The sequence below is a fragment of the Aphis gossypii genome, chromosome 2 (genome assembly GCF_020184175.1).
Source record: "Aphis gossypii isolate Hap1 chromosome 2, ASM2018417v2, whole genome shotgun sequence".
NCBI lineage: Eukaryota > Metazoa > Arthropoda > Insecta > Hemiptera > Aphididae > Aphis > Aphis gossypii.
The window spans coordinates 82,348,342-82,366,727 of record NC_065531.1 but is presented as its reverse complement, the minus strand read 5'-3'; the positions used below and the strand labels follow the sequence as shown (position 1 = coordinate 82,366,727).

Sequence of the window (18,386 nt, the reverse complement as noted above, 5' to 3'; positions counted from 1 at the left end):
ACAATACATAACAAAAAAAAATTGTATTTTCTGTTGACTGCAATCAATGGCATTCCTATGAACAAAAAATATTAATTTTTCATGAGCTGTAACAAAATATATGTGAATCACCTTTTAGGGACGTATATGAGTTGAAAAACGAAGCTATAACACATGTCCTATATGCTTAACTCTTGTCTTAAAATAATCTATTGATATGACTTTAATTAATAACGGTTCAGGGATTTTTGAGTCTACAGAAGACAAAGAATGAAAACAAGAAACATGCATTTATATATAGAGACAGACGTTGTATATACAAATGATAAGGAGCAACAGGTTAATTAATGTTTCTAAGTTCCAAGTGTTCAGATTAAAAAATTTTAATAGACCAACAATTATGCATGTTTCAGATTTCTTAAATTTTACTCGTTTTATTATATCATGTATTATTCTAATATTAAAACGCAGCGGCGACAGGAGTTTGTTACTTAGTGGGTAATAAAAAAGTATTAGTTAATTTTAAATTGAATACAATATAATGATGGTTTGGTTTAGAAATCGGATAATTATTAACTAACTAAAACAGATAGTCATTTAATTTTTATCAGTATACCTAATTAGTAATAAATAGTATATACATTAATATAGATTCAGTTGGTTCATATTAACTCACTGTTAGATTCAAGACTGTAATTCATTTTGTCATTAAGCCCAGGAAAAAGACACACAATTAAACAATTTACTACAGTCATATCATATTAAAACTTGCCTAATGTATCATAATAATTAATAAGACATATTATACAATTTAATTTCTTACTTTTGTACTTATTTAAAAATTAAAACTGATGATTTTTGTGAGTTTATGAAGTTATTTATCTTTGTAACGATATCTTATGAACTAGACTTCCATTTGAGTTTTACTCAATTTCACCTAATTTTTATCCATAAAGAAATTAAAACTAATTAATAATAGAAAAAAAATTATCAGTCAATATTGTGGGATTGGCGAATGATCGATATGTTAGCTATTTAAAATTATTATTTAATAGTTATGAATAAGTAATAAGTAATAACAATACCCCATGCGATAACCATAAAATTATATTCTGATAGTATGTCAATATATTTTGTTAAAGAAACTTGCATCAAGCTTTTGTATCTCTTAGGAACGTTGAAAAGAAGAGATAAATAATATCAATAGCCGAGTTGTACAGTAAACTGGTTTTTTTTTTATTATATATTATAAGTGCACCAACAATAGTTACTGTTTAAGTATTAAAAATAAAAGCAATAAAGGTATAATATATGATTACCTTAATGCAGTATAATATAGTAGTTATATTAAAAATAAACATTTCGTTGTTCTGATAATTTTGTTCAATGTTTCTAAGTACAGTAATTACTATTCTGGCACACTGTATATACTAAAAATAAATAATTAATGTATATTAGTCATTTATAATATAATAATATATATATATATATATATATTAGTAATTCTATTATAAAATCATACAAAATAGTAGTAAAACTGTTAACTATACTTAAAAAGATTTTCTTTGGTGGAAGATTGCCTAGATAATATACAGAATAGTGCTTAACATCAATGATTAGCATTATAGCATTGATAATAGTATTACATTAAAATATAATTATTTGTACATAGAATGAATGCCAAATGACTAACTTTCTAATTTTTAATTTTTATAAGTGTGTGTTTGTGTATGAGAACTATTTTTTTTTTTAATAAAAAAAAACAAGTTATCACATCAGAATGATTAAAGCTATAAACTCATTGTGCTAAGTCCAGTTCTTCATAAAGCACCGTTAGTCACTTATCTAGTTTCTCTGCCAGCCAGTTTATCAATATAGTCTTGTAATGGAGCCAATTCTCTTCGATCAATTAGTACAAATTCCTGTTGAAGAAAAATAACAATAATCAAAATTTAATTTAATTAATATTAATCTATAGAACTTTTATCAAGGATGTTGATGGATGAATATTCAATAATTAAATATTAAATGAATTGTATGTATTACATACATAGAGCATAACAACATCAATGTTTTATGTTGAAACAAGTAGAACATTGAAAATTCAAAACTATACACAAAAATCAAATGACTGCAACTACTATATTCGTACAGTACTTAAGTCAATTTTTAGTTTCTTATATATTATATTATATAACACAACAAATAAACATTTTGATTAATGGAACTATTTGTTTTGTTAGTTTTAATCATAATTATATTATATATATATATATTAGTAATTCTATTATAAAATCATACAAAATAGTAGTAAAACTGTTAACTATACTTAAAAAGATTTTCTTTGGTGGAAGATTGCCTAGATAATATACAGAATAGTGCTTAACATCAATGATTAGCATTATAGCATTGATAATAGTATTACATTAAAATATAATTATTTGTACATAGAATGAATGCCAAATGACTAACTTTCTAATTTTTAATTTTTATAAGTGTGTGTTTGTGTATGAGAACTATTTTTTTTTTTTAATAAAAAAAAACAAGTTATCACATCAGAATGATTAAAGCTATAAACTCATTGTGCTAAGTCCAGTTCTTCATAAAGCACCGTTAGTCACTTATCTAGTTTCTCTGCCAGCCAGTTTATCAATATAGTCTTGTAATGGAGCCAATTCTCTTCGATCAATTAGTACAAATTCCTGTTGAAGAAAAATAACAATAATCAAAATTTAATTTAATTAATATTAATCTATAGAACTTTTATCAAGGATGTTGATGGATGAATATTCAATAATTAAATATTAAATGAATTGTATGTATTACATACATAGAGCATAACAACATCAATGTTTTATGTTGAAACAAGTAGAACATTGAAAATTCAAAACTATACACAAAAATCAAATGACTGCAACTACTATATTCGTACAGTACTTAAGTCAATTTTTAGTTTCTTATATATTATATTATATAACACAACAAATAAACATTTTGATTAATGGAACTATTTGTTTTGTTAGTTTTAATCATAATTATATTATATATAATAGTTGTCTAATATCATTTAGAGTGGTCCTAATTATTTAATTATCTTTCTTTTATAAATTACCATTCTATCCCTCCAAAAAATTAAATTACTAAAAAATAGTTTATTTCTGATACACTACATATTATAATATTAAATTGTAACAAATAAGTTAATACTAAAAAATATATGATTGACACCAGTTAGGTATAATTATGTCAACTAAGAAATGAATAAAGGGAAGGACTTGTTAAATTTTATTTTATTTTTATTTATGTAAAAATATAAATAAGCAATAGTGCATGCTCTATATTAACCAAGTATATAATTATAGAACTATAAATTATAAAAGTATAAAATTGCTAATAATAATATTGTACTAGGATATATATGCTAAAAATAATTTGCTTACATACCTGAACAAAGTAAATAAAATGCTTAAACGATGTGTTGAGATGTGCTTCCTCGCCAAGTGTAACAATTGAATCGAAATGTGTATGATAAATATGTGCATATACTCTGAATAATCGTTTGAGTATTGTCTTAGCAATCGATAAGAAGTTCTTAGGAAATGGGACACCGATTTTTGAAGGAAACAATGTTTCATCATCCAATTGATCCTGAACCCAAGTCATCAAATAATCAATGTATTTAGGAGCAGAACACTTGATGGGTTTCTTAACAGTCAAGCCATCTGCCCAATGATATTCGTATTTGGGTCCAGCAGACATTATAGAACAACTTTCCTCAGTACAGAACTCTGTTATTGTACCATACAACATGTTTATTTGATTGAAAAAATCAACGGCTGAAACAAAATATAACATAGTTTAATAGTAGAAAACATTAAACAAAATTGTATTAATATATTATAAGATGAATTTAAATTAAACACTAATATATATATATTATTTAAGTTAATAACACTAAATATTTATTGAGGTATTAGCTGTAAATAATAGTTTATCCAGTCAATTGTTTTAAGAACATTAAAAAAAATTCAATTTAATTTAAATAGTGTTGTAAACAAGAATAATTATAAATAAAATAAATAACTGTGATGAATATAAATTAAAAAATTCCATTCTATATTTATATAGTAGGTATATATTGTTAAGAGAAACTGTGTTTTTAATATTTTATTGTTAGTGATGTGATGTTAACTAAATATGTACATAAGCTTTGTTATCTTCAAATAAGTTCAATTAAGTAAATAGTAGACTTTAAGTACAAAACATAAACAATACTAAAATGTTATTTAAATTAAATTGTATTCCTAGAAAACATAAAAATTGAATACATAATATATAATTATTATAACTCTACTTCTAATTATGTATAAGATATTTTTCAGAATAAAATAAACCCCATTAATTTTTAAACACACAAAAAAAAAGATTACAGAAGAAATGAAAAACAATAGTTCGATATTTATGTTGATAAGAATATAATAGTATAGTTAGTAACAATTAATAGTAGCAATTATAGTTTAATTAAAATTGAATAGTTATGATAATAAGATGATTTTCACCATTTTATCATATTTAACTATCTAAAAGAATTTAAGAAACAAAAATCTTTCTAAGACAAATAAGAGCAACTTTAAGGAATAATTTGTCATTAATGAGATATATAAAATTTTACATTATGTGTTTGATCTTAAACTATGAGATATTTAGATTTGAAAGTATTAACTTAAAAATAAATATTTTAACTAAATAGATTAAATATTTAAGTATTGTATTTTATACAAATTGTATTAATAAATTTACAAAAAATTTAATATAATATTCAGTTTGTTCACTTACAGAGTTATAATAAAATTAGTTTTAATACATTTTAGTTAAAAATTAATAAAAAAATTGACTAATTCAGTTTTATTTAACAGTGCATACGTATAAACAAAAGTAGTAACTAGTAAAACATAGGTATATAGTATTATACACATACAAAATTTTAGAAATCAAATTATTACAATAATGTGCATAACTATATATTTTTATTTTTAATTATTATTGCATAATATTATTTGATTAACAAGATTAATTAAAAATATTTTTCAAACAAATTTTGCAGAACCCTGAATAAAATTTGCGGCAACCTGTTAGGGAATCTCCATAATAGATTATTAAATACTAATAAATAGATCTACTATGTTAATTTTGAATTTAACAAGTTAATTTTATGCATATTTGAATACTTATACACTTTTAAAATAAATAAATTAACATTTAGCTAAAAATGTAAGACAACACATTGATACTTACTGTTGACGGCAACCCATTCATTGAGATCTTCGCCTTCAGGTAGTAGTACAGCCAATCTGAGATTGCCTGAACCAAGAGTAGCTGCTGCGTGCTTCATTAGATCGTATTGGTGTGTACCTTCTGGTATATTCTTCTTAGGTTTGAAAGTCTTCGATGATCTGCCTCCACTACAATAAATAAGTAAATAAATAAATAAAATAAATTTTATAGCCAATAATAGCATGTTTAGTCTATCGATTTCAGCTTATAAACATTGTAAAACACTAACAATAGGAAGCTCATTATGAATTTGCCTAGAACATAAACCGAACGTCTCTTGACAAACGATCGCGATGAATACCCTTTCGTAACAATGCGGACATTTACCAACTACCTCTACACAAAAACAATCACTGCTCACTGGTATGGTAAACCAGATGACAACGACGAACGATGTCGATGGAAGAGGAAAAAATATTAATTAAATGACTAAAAGAAACAAAAGAAAATATTTAATTCGTCGTCTGCGTTACTGCTTTGCAATACTCAAGCGTCTCTGGCGTCTCAAACTATCGATATTATTCAATATGCATTAATTCAGATGTTAACGACTAGAATATTATTATGATTTTTACTCGGAAAAGAATTGCAAGTTGCAACAACAAAAAAAAAACCTATATAACTATAATGTATTTAGTGTTTGGTCTCAAATCAGTGGTGTCAGTCAGCTGTTAAATTAGTATTACACGCGAGTTTAAGTTGATAAGGAATTACTATATTATTTTTCCATAACTCTGAAGTTAGGTACAAAATATGTTCCGAATCCCGACGGTATAAGGAAAAAAACCAAAACGAAAATAATATTATCAGTGAATCGTTGTAGTTTCGTCACCTTAGGACTTAAAACATAGTTATTATACAATGGACGGAGCTAGAGAGCGTATATTATTATATTATATAATTATATATTATTATTAGGCTCTCTCTAGATGGAACCATGTCCCGATATTTTGAATCACAATATATAAGCGACGAGTCGCGAGATGAGATGTGCGATCTGCGCTTGCGCATATATACTCGTCGCTAATATATGCTTCAAATTCTTAACATAAGGAAGACAGGACATGGTTCGATGGCTCCATCCATTGTATATTATGATCTAAGGCTGGGAACACACGGTCATTTTTTTTTTTAAAAATAAATTAAAATGAATAAAGCACAACACACGAGTGTCGCGCCGTAAAATATCACGTGATATTTTGAAAACAGTTGCGTGCACTTTGACTTTACCGCGCGGTAAAATAACGGCCGTGTGTTCCCAGCCTAAGATCGTCACAAAACATAATACACAATCCTGATTTCTTGAATCCATAGAATAAAAATTAGACACAACCTATTTGATATTTTAGGGTGTTTATAATATTTACATATATATACTAGCTGAATTACCCGTCGTTACCGGGTTTAAGTATAAAAACAGTAATAATAATTACCCAAATAAATTGAATAATATTTTCCGTGATCGGTTCGGTATTGGCTGGTCGGCGGTGCGCGGTGGAGGCGACATTGGAAGCTGGATTTTGGGCGGTCACGTCTAGCCACCTTGCGTCGCCTGCTGCAGTTCTGCAATCTGCATCCACCGATAAAAATTAACTATTTTATGCTCTTTTTACCTTTTAAAATGCGAATTTCGAAAAACCCTTTTTTAGTGCACCTATATGGCTATACATATGAATAAAAATATTTATTGAAAATTTCAAATAAATCGGTTCAGTATAGTTTTAACTTTTAGCTGCACGTTGATTCCACCCTTCATTTATAATATATAAAGGTATTAAGTATATAATATATAATATGCAGGATAGTATAATTATATATTTTTATTTTTCATATTCACATAAAACATAGTTACTATAGGTTTTACCAATTTACAATAATATGATGTATATATTATACGAATATAATCATATTATATTAATACCTAAGTGTATTAAAAATTTACATATTATAGTACATTTTAAAATGAAGAGTTTCAAAAAGGTCATAACTTACTTAAATAGTATATTACACACAGTATTTTTTGTCACGCCCATACTTTCATATGAAAGGTAATGCAGGGATACGCGACCAGCACTTATGAGGATTTCCACTTTTCAGACCGCTGAACAGAAAAAAGTCACTCTCTAACGCTCCAACCGCGGTCGAAAATCAAACTTTCGATGCAGACGTGACAAAAAATAATAATATCAATACAAGGCTAGATGGGGCCCTAAATAATAATCTTAACTTTAAATTAAATATTAGGTCAATCCACTCCATACTTCCACCCACAAGAGAGTATCCTCGTTTTGCGCATGCACATGACTGACGGCGGGTCGCGGGTTGGTCCCATTGCATAGTAGAGTAGTGGGGAATGCGCGGAATCGGACGAGTTTTCGTTGGGCGGCGGGATATTCTCTCGTAGGCCGAAGTATAATATCAAAGCTAACAGCATACTTTTGAAATTGGTGGACAAATATTTGCTATATCGTACCTGTGTAAGACGGAGATAACACTTGCGGGTACGACGTCCTCTTAAACTTGTATTCAACTGGCTTCAACCTATACCAAATTCAATATAAGACCTGGTGGCCAACTGGCCAAGTTGTGCGCATGGGCGTGGCTTTGATCTGCAATGCTTGCATACCCGATCGATATTGTTTGACTAGGTGGGGACTATGCGTCTGACCGTCGCGGACGAAAACTGGTCGGCGCCCGGGTCACAAGAGGTTCCCAAACTTTTTATTGTACGACTCATTTTAATAATTTTTTAAAATTTGGTGACCCACAATATCAGTGAATGATCTTTTTTTTTGTTTTAGCGAATCAGTCGCTTACAACCAAAAATATACATATTTATTTTTAATATATAAACATATAGCGCGACTCACAGTTTGGGGACCTCTGGTATAATCTATTTATAGGTTATCACTTTATTACAGTACAATAATAGACAATAGTCATTATCCACTATTATAAATTTATTATAAGCTATTATACAGTAGGAAGGTATGTGTTAAATTTGTATTCTATAATAAATCATTGCTTTAGGCCTTTTGAGCAGCGATTCTCAACCTTTTGGAAACTATTACCAAGAAATTGGATTAGATAAATTTAATTAAATTACACAAATTAAAATCAGTTATAATAGTTATATTATTACAAAACTACAATTCGTGTACACGTGGTTGATACAGAGTCAATAATAGTGTATACTGTATGGTAAAAAAAATAAACTTACCTATTGAAGTGAAAACTTCTTTAGCAGCGTTTGGCACTTTTTGGTAGAGACAAGAGACAAGAGGGTAAACTTAATAGTTCGCGTCACCGACATACTCATGACTGGCGCATGCTCAAAGGCCTTGTGCTGTGCAAGTTAAGCGACCTCTTCACGATCGGATAATATTGCACAATAATAATTATTGGTATTGCGCAATTTTATTGACGGTCTAGTATTAAAGATATTGAAGGATTGTACAATATAATATTGAAGAAATTCAAGCTGGGTTGAAAATTTATTGACACAATTTTATTGAATCAATATTATTGATCGTGTATGAGGGCCGATTTAAACGCTTTTTAACCGTCAGGACGGGTCTGTGGCCGCTGCGGCGCTATGATTGGATATTGCGCGTAGCCGCACGGTGGCAATAACGTTAGTTGCCTTCGAAAATTAGTGGCCGCGTGCCGTGTCAGTGGCCGTTGAGTGTGTGCCTGTTGTGTCTGGCCTACTATGTCTGTTCCTGATTCAGTCGACCGTCGACGGTACATGTCTGACGATTCGCGCTGGCACCGGTCGGTCGGGCGGCCAGTCAAGTCAGAAACAGAACACTCGACGGCCACTGAAACGGAGCAGCGGCCACGAATACCGCGGGCAACCACGTTATTGCCACCGTGCGACCACGCACAATGTCCAATCACAGCGCCGCAGCGTAAGACCATGGCGCGCAATATCCAATCACAGCGCCGCAGCGTGCGAAACCTGCAAGCTTATAAATACGAGTGCGGAGCACAAAATCTTTTAGTTTTTTATTTGAATATTATTTGAATTGTTTAGTTGTAGAATCGTAGCGTACTACAATTAATAGTGGGTACTAAATAAATATACTATAATATTTTAAGATACGAGTAAAAAAAAAAAATAAATAACGAAAAATTATTTTAAACCTTCGTACCTATTTATTTTGGCGTTTGAACATTTTGTATTATTCTTATTTTCTAATATTTAACCTCTGCACTGAATCACTCAATTAGTATTTCATAGTGGCTTGGACGTTTTCTTACTACCGTGGTAAAACTGAATTCTAGTTGTTCTGTTGTTCAATCATATTTTTATCGTGCATTTTTAAATTAAAATTTTATAAAATCTAATAATAGTAAATAAAAATTCCACTATAAAAATAGTTACAATTGTCATTATATTATAGCAGTTGCCAGTTTATTAAACAAAAATTATATTATATATACTCTGTTCAGCGAGAGAACGCGCCGCAGACCGATCAGAATTGGTTTTTCTGCGCATCCCCAAACGTCACCCTGCCATAGGGAAACCGGTTTCGATAGCAGGAAGGTGCAGGAGGATGGGTAGATCGGCGCGTTCTCTCGCTGGACAGACTATAGGTACTCGGGATATCCATCAGGATTCAGGACGACGTACGATATTATTAAATTATTATTTAAAAACAGATGAGGTAAATAAAGTATTAATCTGGCACTATATTTTTTATTTCCAGTAGTTATAAATGAACACTTCGTTATACACAAATTATGTACAAATACAAATATTGACCTCTCTAATTTTGTCAGTTTTGTAAATAGGAAAAAACTTTTTTACAAAATATGTTTTAAAAAAAGTAATCTATCCAAATATGTAGAGAAAAAGTAGTGTTTCCATTTAAAAAAATGTGAGTTGTATAGCGCATGCACACACCAAAAGTGTTAAAACTTTGAAAACCATAAATAAATGTGTTTTTAAGTACTATCTTTCATTCAATGAAAACCCAATTTCAATACAAGGGGTCATCGTACTGAAATATTTATTGGTATCTACCTCTAGATCACACTGTATATTAATATATACCTATGAATAATTAACATTTAAAATAATTTGATATTATCGTATCGTTGACAGGAAGTAGGAATCGATTTAATATTTACATTCTTCAGTCGTTACTTGTTTTTATAAGAACAACAATTATAAAAGTTCTTGAATTATGTACCTTCGTGAACAATGCCGGAAATAGTCACTCATATAGATACTCGTATAGGTATAGTCATATTTTTATTGAATATAAGTAACATGCGCTTAGGAAATTATTATAATTTATATTATTTTATTTATAATCACGATGTTCACAAAATCTTAAATATTTTTAGTATATGATATACCGAGTGGTGCCCATATTATTATAATTTTTATAATATTTTATTATAATATATACCTTGTTGCTGCAACGGCGACGCGATAACAATGACAGAAACATACATACTTATCTATTGAACGTAATATATTCTAGACTCTAGTCTTCTAGGTATGAGTATATTTCAATATAGCATTATAGCCTATATACACTATACAACAACTGGTGTCCCTACCTATATGGTTAATTAAATATTGTAAATCACTTTTTTTTTGCGATAGTAAAAATATGTCTATAGTATGAGTGTATGACACACGATTAAAGATAGTATTTATAATCTATCTTTAATTGTGGTATGGTGATAATAATATTATTACACTCGAACAATTTATTGGCGTGCGTTTACGATTAATATTCAAAATTAAAAAGGTGAAAAATCTTACTGTATATTTTCCATCTACAAACAAATAAGTATATTTAATTAAAAATTATGTTAAGTGAAGTTTGCAATGTATTTCATTACTTTCACAAATATCCAAAGTAGACTTTCAGATTTTCAAAAAGCTTACGACTATTATAATCTTTTATCAGCTCGTCAAGCAACATCATTATTTTTTCAGATTTTTCATCAAAGTGAACTAATTAATTTGAACATTTTGGATATAGAGTACTGACGTCAATAACAATCTAAAAGAATAATTAGATAATTGTTAGATAATTACATTTTTGTTGTAATTATGCATGAAAACGTACTAATCTGTATCCAAGTGAAAGAGTATAGATTTTCCATTAATTCATAATTTCAGCAGTTGAAGATGAATTTTGTATACTGTTTAAAAGATATGTTGTTGTAGTTTTTCATAATATTTTAATATCTATAAAAATAAACATTTAAAATAAAGAAAATATAGTTAGAAGGAAATCGGATATACCTATAGTTGTATTTATAATATAAATAAAAATATTGAAAAAATAAAATGTAAATATTTAAAATATAATTTTATAATGAATTAAAAATGAACATTCTTCATTTTTCTTTTACTTATAGTTCAAAATTCTAGCACCAACTACAGTCTAAAGACATAATAATTATAGGTAACATTAAATTTATTAATCGACTAAATAAACATTAATATACTCAATCAATGATTAGTTACCTATAGTACCCTATCGGTACACCCTGTCACCGAGAAAAGGGATTGTGCGTCCCCACTTGACACTATGTCATTAAGACTACAATAATACGTAAATACATATAACTATAATCTTATATTATATAGTTTCACGTTTGCCACAGCAAGGGTGTAACGTATTAGGGACGTGGAGAACTTCAGAAGAACCGATCTCAGTCAAGCCTAGGTTCTATTGGTGGATAGAATATAGTTAATATTGTCTATGCCATAAACTTCTACATTGAGTAGGTATCTATAATAGAAGTTTGTAGTCTATGCATTGGCGTAAATTGGTTCAATTTAGGGGGAGCTTTAACCCTGCCTATTTAAACATCGATAAAACAATTTTAATTTCTGTTAATAACACAATTTTTAAATTAAAATTAAAACCTTTAAAATTGTGGGGGGATTATTATGACTTGAGGGGGAGATATTTCCCATAGCCTGTGATTTGCACCTAAGGCCCTATAATATGCTTACGAAGTGTCAAAGTTATAACTATACAAATCGTGCTCACAACGCACAATATTTTATGTACACGAGAAGTGCGACATATTATTTTTTGTGCTTTTGCACGCACTGTAACGTCGCTTATCTCATTTATTTATTTACTTTTGTCGTAGATAACAAATTTTTTTATAAACCTGAAGATGAATTGAATTCATTTAGACTTTAGTTATTGTTCATTCATTCAGTTACATATATTGTGTTGTGTTTTACGCACGCACACATATTTGTATATAGTATGTACATATCACTTATGGTATACAATAATATGCATTGTGGCATAACATTTTTTTGTATCGACCAACACATTTCATAGTTATTTACTTAAAAAAAAATAAAATACAATAGATATCCTCAGTAGTCAGTAATCGCTCATCTGAAATTGTGATCAAAAACCTTCCCTGCTCAACATTTTATGTATTACTAAATGATTCGAGGTAAGTTGTATAGTAGTATGTTTTCATTGGAACCATCAGTAATCATTACTTAAGTAATATAAGCCCTTTTCATGTTGATTTAGCGCAGCTTCATTGTACCATTGTGATAATATTGATATTACAAGACACTTGTTGAATTCAAACCAATAGGTTCTACATTCGAGTACCGCCCTGGACATTTTGTTTGGTGGCCCTCATCAACATATTATGACCATTTGTGCCATTTTTCAATAAAAAAGTAATTTTTAAAATATGCCACCTACTTTTTTTATTTTATGAATGATATTTTTTTATCATAGTTACAACTCTTATTTTGAACTAGTACAATTCAATAAATATATATTATTGATGATAATTTGAAGTAGGTACTTATAAATCTTGAATTTTATTTAAGTCTTACCTTAATTATTTTTTTACTAAAAAAATCAGTTTTACCAAATACTTATACATGCAAATTATATGAATAAATTAATAAGTAGGTACCTAGTTATAAATATGATTTTTGTAGATATTTATTTAAATGTGTTTTATATTTAAAATTGATAAATTTTGTACCTACACAATTTTTATACAGTTGACTCTCGGTAACTCAAACCTTGATAACTCGAAATTCTCGATATCTCAAATAATTAGTATTCCCTTTCAAATAACAATAACACTTAATGTTTAATTAATAATCTTGTTAACTCAAAAATTAATTTGACAAATTTTCAATATCTCGAATTTTTTTTATCCAAATTTAGTACTAAAAATAGTTTATCAAGGTGATTATTTTTCATTTATGACTTGTTTTGTAAAACCTGATCATTAGAGTCAACTAAATATTAAATATTACAAATTTTGTAATTTAAACCTTGATAACTCCATACAACAGATTTCAATTCAGTTTTATGTTGTCTAATGTAAAAAACCGGTACATTTTAAAAGTTTTTGATAACTTGAAATTTTTGGTAAGTCAAATTTTTTTTCCCTCTTGAATTTCGAGTTACTGATAGTCAGCTGAAAAGCTCTAAATAAAAAATTGTTTGAATGAAATGTGTTTGTGAAATAAATAATTTGTTTTCAGTCAATAATTATTGATATTCAGTAATAACTAATAAGTGTATAGAACATATTATTTTATATTATTCTATTTAATTAACCATATTTTCAAATAACTTAAAATACTAATAATATTTACAGCTAATGAAGTTTGAAATTAAATATAATTCCATTTGAATTTTTATGTCAGTCAATTATTAAAATAAATAAATATTTTTAGAAAGAATTCATTAAAGATTTAATTACTATTTAAAATTAAAAATAAACACTTATCTACACACCCATTAAGTAAATAGATATTAACTTCATGTTTTTTTTTTTATAAGGGTCAAAGACACAAAGTATTTACAATTTGATAAAAAACCTAATTATTATGTCATATAAAGTCCTCATAGCCTGCTTTTATGCATTAATAAATGTTTATTATCTAATTTTGGAAGTTATTTTACCAGAAATCAAGGATAAAGTTATTAATTTTATCACTTAAGTTAGGTATTATTTTAATTTTAATTTTTAAGTTATCTTAATTATAATATTGTACTGAAGTAAATTAAAATAAAAGAAAGAAACTTTTTTATGCTTTGAAAAGCATATTTAGTTATACCAACTTATAAATTATTATAATAATTATAGGTTAAAAACAAAATTTATTTTATTTAAATATATTAATTTATTAAAAACAATAAATATAATGTCACAAGTCAATACCATTGCTAAATTTCTTCATTCAAACAATTTTTTATTCTGTACTTTTATGTTATTTATGTATAGAATTTTTTTTTTGCTTTTTATATATATTTTTATTAGCTTAATTAAATATTTTTATTTGTTTATTAGGTGTTTGTCATCATCTCAATAATAATGAACAGTCATAGTGAAAATGGTGATATTAATTGGTACCATGGAAAAATATCCAGAGACACCGCTGAAATTATTCTATTAGACCATGAAAATAAAGAAGACGGCCTATTCTTAGTACGAGAAAGTAATTCTGCTTCTGGAGACTATGTGCTTTGCGTGTTACAAAATAATGAAGTAGTACATTACCAAATACGACGTCACGGTGAAGATGCATTTTTTTCTATAGACGAACAAAATATAATGCATGGGTTAGAAACATTAATTGAACATTATTGTAAAGTAAATGATCCGAGTTTAGGAGTGCAACTGTCCAAGCCTATTGTAAAAGATCCTCCACCCCATGATACTAGAAGACATGGACGTACTAATCTTTTGCACAGAGCCATTACACAAGCTAATTGTAAAGTTGTTACCGAGCTATTAAAATGTGGTTATCGAAATTTAGAAGCAAAAAATCAAGAGGGTCAAACTGCATTGCATTTAGCTAGTCAGATGGGTCATGATCAAATCGTAGAGAAACTCATTTCATGTGGAGCTAATGTGAATTGTAGAGATACAGAAGGGTACACTCCTTTGCATTTTGCTTGTCAGAATAATTTATTGAGTACTGTGAAAATCTTATTGACGATTGGAGGAGCAAATATTCAATTAAGAAATTCGTCAACTGGATGGGTAGCTCTACACGAAGCATCAAGCCGAGGCCATGCAGATATTGTGTCTTTGTTATTGTCCATGAATGCACCATCGAGACCTCGTACTTTTGATGATCTCCTACCTGCAGACTTAGCACATAACAATGGACATACCGAAGTTGAACGAATGTTGAATGAGTTTGTTTCACCTATGCCAACTTCAAAGAAAGATCAATGGTATCATGGCAAGCTTGATCGAGATGAAGCCACAGAAATATTGAAAACAAAAGATGTTGATGGTTGTTTTTTAGTTAGAATGAATAGGAAGAGTGGCTACGTCTTATCTATGATGTGTACTAATCAATGTTATCATTTCCAGATCCAAGATCGCGATAAATATTATTTTATTGACAATGGGCCTTACTTAAATTCGTTAGAACATCTAATACAACATTATACATTATTTCCTGATGGTTTACCGAACAAGTTAGAAGTGCCTGTAGGTCCAGCAGTTATTCCACCTCTGCCAAAAGGATTTCCGTTTACATTAAAAAAGCCGAAACCAAAACATCAAACTGAATTTAAAGACAATATTATGAGAGACAATTTGATTTTAGATGAAGTAATTGGTGAAGGTGAATTTGGTTCAGTTTACAAAGGAACTTTTCAAAATCGAGACGGTTTTGAAGAAAAAGTAGCCATCAAAATGTTACGATACGATATGTCTTCAACTAATAAATCAGAATTTTTGCGCGAAGCTCACGTCATGATGAGCTTAAACCATGAGTGTATTATAAAATTGATTGGTATATGTGAAGGGCCACCTTTGTTGATGGTTCAAGAGCTCATTGCACTTGGTTCTATGTTGACTTACATTATCACACACCCTGAACTCATCAGTCCAAATTATGAGTTAAAAATGTGGGCTGCTCAGATAGCTTCGGGTATGTGTTACTTAGAACAAAAACGTTTCGTACACAGGGATTTGGCAGCTAGAAACATTTTATTAGCGGATAGACATCAAGCTAAAATTAGTGATTTTGGTCTATCACGTACATTAAATGTGGATAAGGATTATTATAGAGCTTCACATGGTGGACGATGGCCAATTAAATGGTATGCACCTGAATCATGCAACTATGGGACATTTTCTAGTGCTAGTGATGTGTGGAGCTACGGTATTACATTGTGGGAAATGTTTTCTTATGGACAGCAACCTTATGAAAACATGAAAGGTGTTGAAGTTATTGGTATTTTGGAAAAAGGAGAGAGGTTACAAAGAACTCAAAGGTGTCCTATTGAAGTTTATAAAACAATGGAGTTGTGTTGGGCATATGATCCCAAGGAACGTCCAACTTTTAGTCAACTGTCTAAAATATTTGCATCCGATTCTGATTATGAAAATTTCAAAGATTTTATAAAACTCTAATATTTACAAATTAGAGAAGAAAAAGTAATACAATTATATTCCTATTAGTAGTAGATAATAAAATGAACATATATGTTATAAGAGACAACTCCTAACTATAATTGATTTTTGTTTTTTATATTATAATGGAGTTACTATCTACTAGAATTTGACTCAATGATTATTGATAATTATCTTATATCTTAATATATTTTATTATATTTTATAGAATAAGTTATTGTTATACAACACAAGTATTTATAAAATGGTCTCGAGATATAATTTTGATATAATTTCTTGGAAGTGTTGTAATTTATAAATTTAAATCTCTATAATGGTATTTATCTTTCAATTTATTTCATAATTTTACAGTTTATAATTTGTTAAATTTTAAAATTTTTATAATCTTTATTGATTTTTATAATGTTAAATGTTAAGTGTTTTATATACTATATTTAACAAAAAAAAAAAAAGTTAAAATATAAGTTTTAAAAGATTTTCAATCATCACAATTTATTTTTACACATCAATTATTTTTTTTGTAAAAGATTTAAGGATATCATGCAAGGTCAATTCATGGTTTTAAAATTATAATAATATAATGGAAATCAAGTTTCTAATGCATTTAAATATCTAATTATTATAAAATAACTATTATTGTCTTATTTAAAGTTTTATTTTTTGAAACTAGTACCTAATATTAAATGTCTTCCATCAATTTTTTTTTTTTTTTGTGTGTTTATAATTTTAGTTTTGATTTATATTGGTATATTATTACACGAAATGTTGGAAAAGTACTAAGTTGTTTTAACTTAATTTAAAAAAAAACTATATTTATTTTCTTCGTGTTTAAATTAATAGATTATTTTATATTTTAATACTACCTAATCAAACTATGTATTATTTTGAAAATATTATTGAACAGCTAATTGTCTGATAGTTTTAATTTTTTTTTTTTTTATGTATGTAAACATAAGCGAATTATAAGTTATAATTGAGTGACCTCTCATCATACTTTTAAAAAATTGTTTGCTCAATCAAAACAGTAAACAAAGATAAATTGTTGCCATAATAATTATTTAGTATATATTTTGTTATTTAACAGATATTTTAGAATAATATTGTAAGACATTTAAAATATTGTATTAATGTCATTTAAAAAGACAGAAACAATGTAACTTATAAGTATTCATAAACTATTCAATATTTTATTGTACGATAGTCTATACTGTATACTTAGATAATATATTACTATGTTGTTGTTTACTTGAAAATTAGTATTCTAATTTAATGAAATTTAAATTTTTTTGGTTTGTTCAAAACTAAATTATTTGTTTATTTCCTGAAAGTTAATAGTTAAGAAGTCTTCAAAATCAAAATACAGGAGAGCAATAAAGTGTTTGATTATACACTTTATTGGATATAAGTATTACTAAGGCAATTACTATTGCAATTATCTACAATTCACAGACATATTATTTCAACATTATATGTACCTAACAACTGTTTAGTTATAATATAATAAGTAAAAGTACATAACAAATTTTCAATTTTTTTTTTTATTTTTTCTATATTTGATAATAATAGTTATTCAACAAATCAAAATTCATAAAAATTTAATACAACTTACAAGATCCAATAAAAAAGTTGTTATTATACATTTAACTATGAATTTA

At 27.8% G+C, this 18,386-nt stretch overlaps 2 protein-coding genes across 9 annotated transcripts; one reads left to right on the top strand and one right to left on the bottom strand.

The window, feature by feature from the left end:
• Nucleotides 1–1,191: 1,191 nt before the first annotated feature.
• On the bottom strand, nt 1,192–6,861 carry LOC114119397 (MOB kinase activator-like 1). 5 transcript variants are annotated; one of them, XM_050201802.1, is made up of 4 exons: nt 6,747–6,861; nt 5,275–5,441; nt 3,424–3,815; nt 1,192–1,901 (listed from the first exon to the last, which is right to left on the bottom strand). In XM_050201802.1, exons 1-4 carry the CDS (start codon nt 6,818–6,820, stop codon nt 1,821–1,823), a joined length of 714 nt encoding a protein of 237 aa, XP_050057759.1. In that variant the 5' UTR covers nt 6,821–6,861; the 3' UTR covers nt 1,192–1,820. The 5 variants fall into 5 exon arrangements, with proteins under 5 accessions (XP_050057759.1, XP_050057758.1, XP_050057760.1 ...); XM_050201801.1 differs by lacking the exon at nt 1,192–1,901 and adding an exon at nt 2,299–2,681 and having other exon boundaries at nt 6,747–6,856; XM_050201803.1 differs by lacking the exons at nt 1,192–1,901; nt 6,747–6,861 and adding exons at nt 2,299–2,681; nt 5,543–5,948.
• Nucleotides 6,862–12,461: 5,600 nt separating this feature from the next.
• LOC114119396 (tyrosine-protein kinase Shark) lies at nt 12,462–18,279 on the top strand. Of its 4 annotated transcripts, none has more exons than XM_027980929.2 (3): nt 12,462–12,768; nt 12,857–13,006; nt 14,647–17,024. In XM_027980929.2, the coding sequence occupies exon 3, from the start codon at nt 14,671–14,673 to the stop codon at nt 16,729–16,731; it is 2,061 nt and encodes a 686-aa protein (XP_027836730.1). In that variant the 5' UTR covers nt 12,462–12,768; nt 12,857–13,006; nt 14,647–14,670; the 3' UTR covers nt 16,732–17,024. The 4 variants fall into 4 exon arrangements, with proteins under 4 accessions (XP_027836730.1, XP_027836729.1, XP_027836732.1 ...); XM_027980928.2 differs by having other exon boundaries at nt 12,852–13,006; XM_027980931.2 differs by lacking the exon at nt 12,857–13,006 and having other exon boundaries at nt 14,647–17,031.
• The last annotated feature ends 107 nt before the right edge of the window (nt 18,280–18,386 follow it).

Bases quoted from the DNA above. Each gene is read 5' to 3' on its own strand.
- LOC114119396 (XM_050201795.1), top strand. From the start codon at position 13,659: ATGTTGTCTAATGTAAAAAACCGGTACATTTTAAAAGTTTTTGATAAC. The intron at 13,719-14,646 runs GTAAGTCAAATT...TTTGTTTATTAG, and splicing joins TTGATAACTTGAAATTTTTG to GTGTTTGTCATCATCTCAAT.
- LOC114119397 (XM_050201802.1), bottom strand. From the start codon at position 6,820: ATGTCGCCTCCACCGCGCACCGCCGACCAGCCAATACCGAACCGATCA. The intron at 5,442-6,746 runs GTAATTATTATT...TATTTATTGTAG, and splicing joins ATATTATTCAATTTATTTGG to TGGAGGCAGATCATCGAAGA. The intron at 3,816-5,274 runs GTAAGTATCAAT...ATTTTGTTTCAG, and splicing joins TGAATGGGTTGCCGTCAACA to CCGTTGATTTTTTCAATCAA.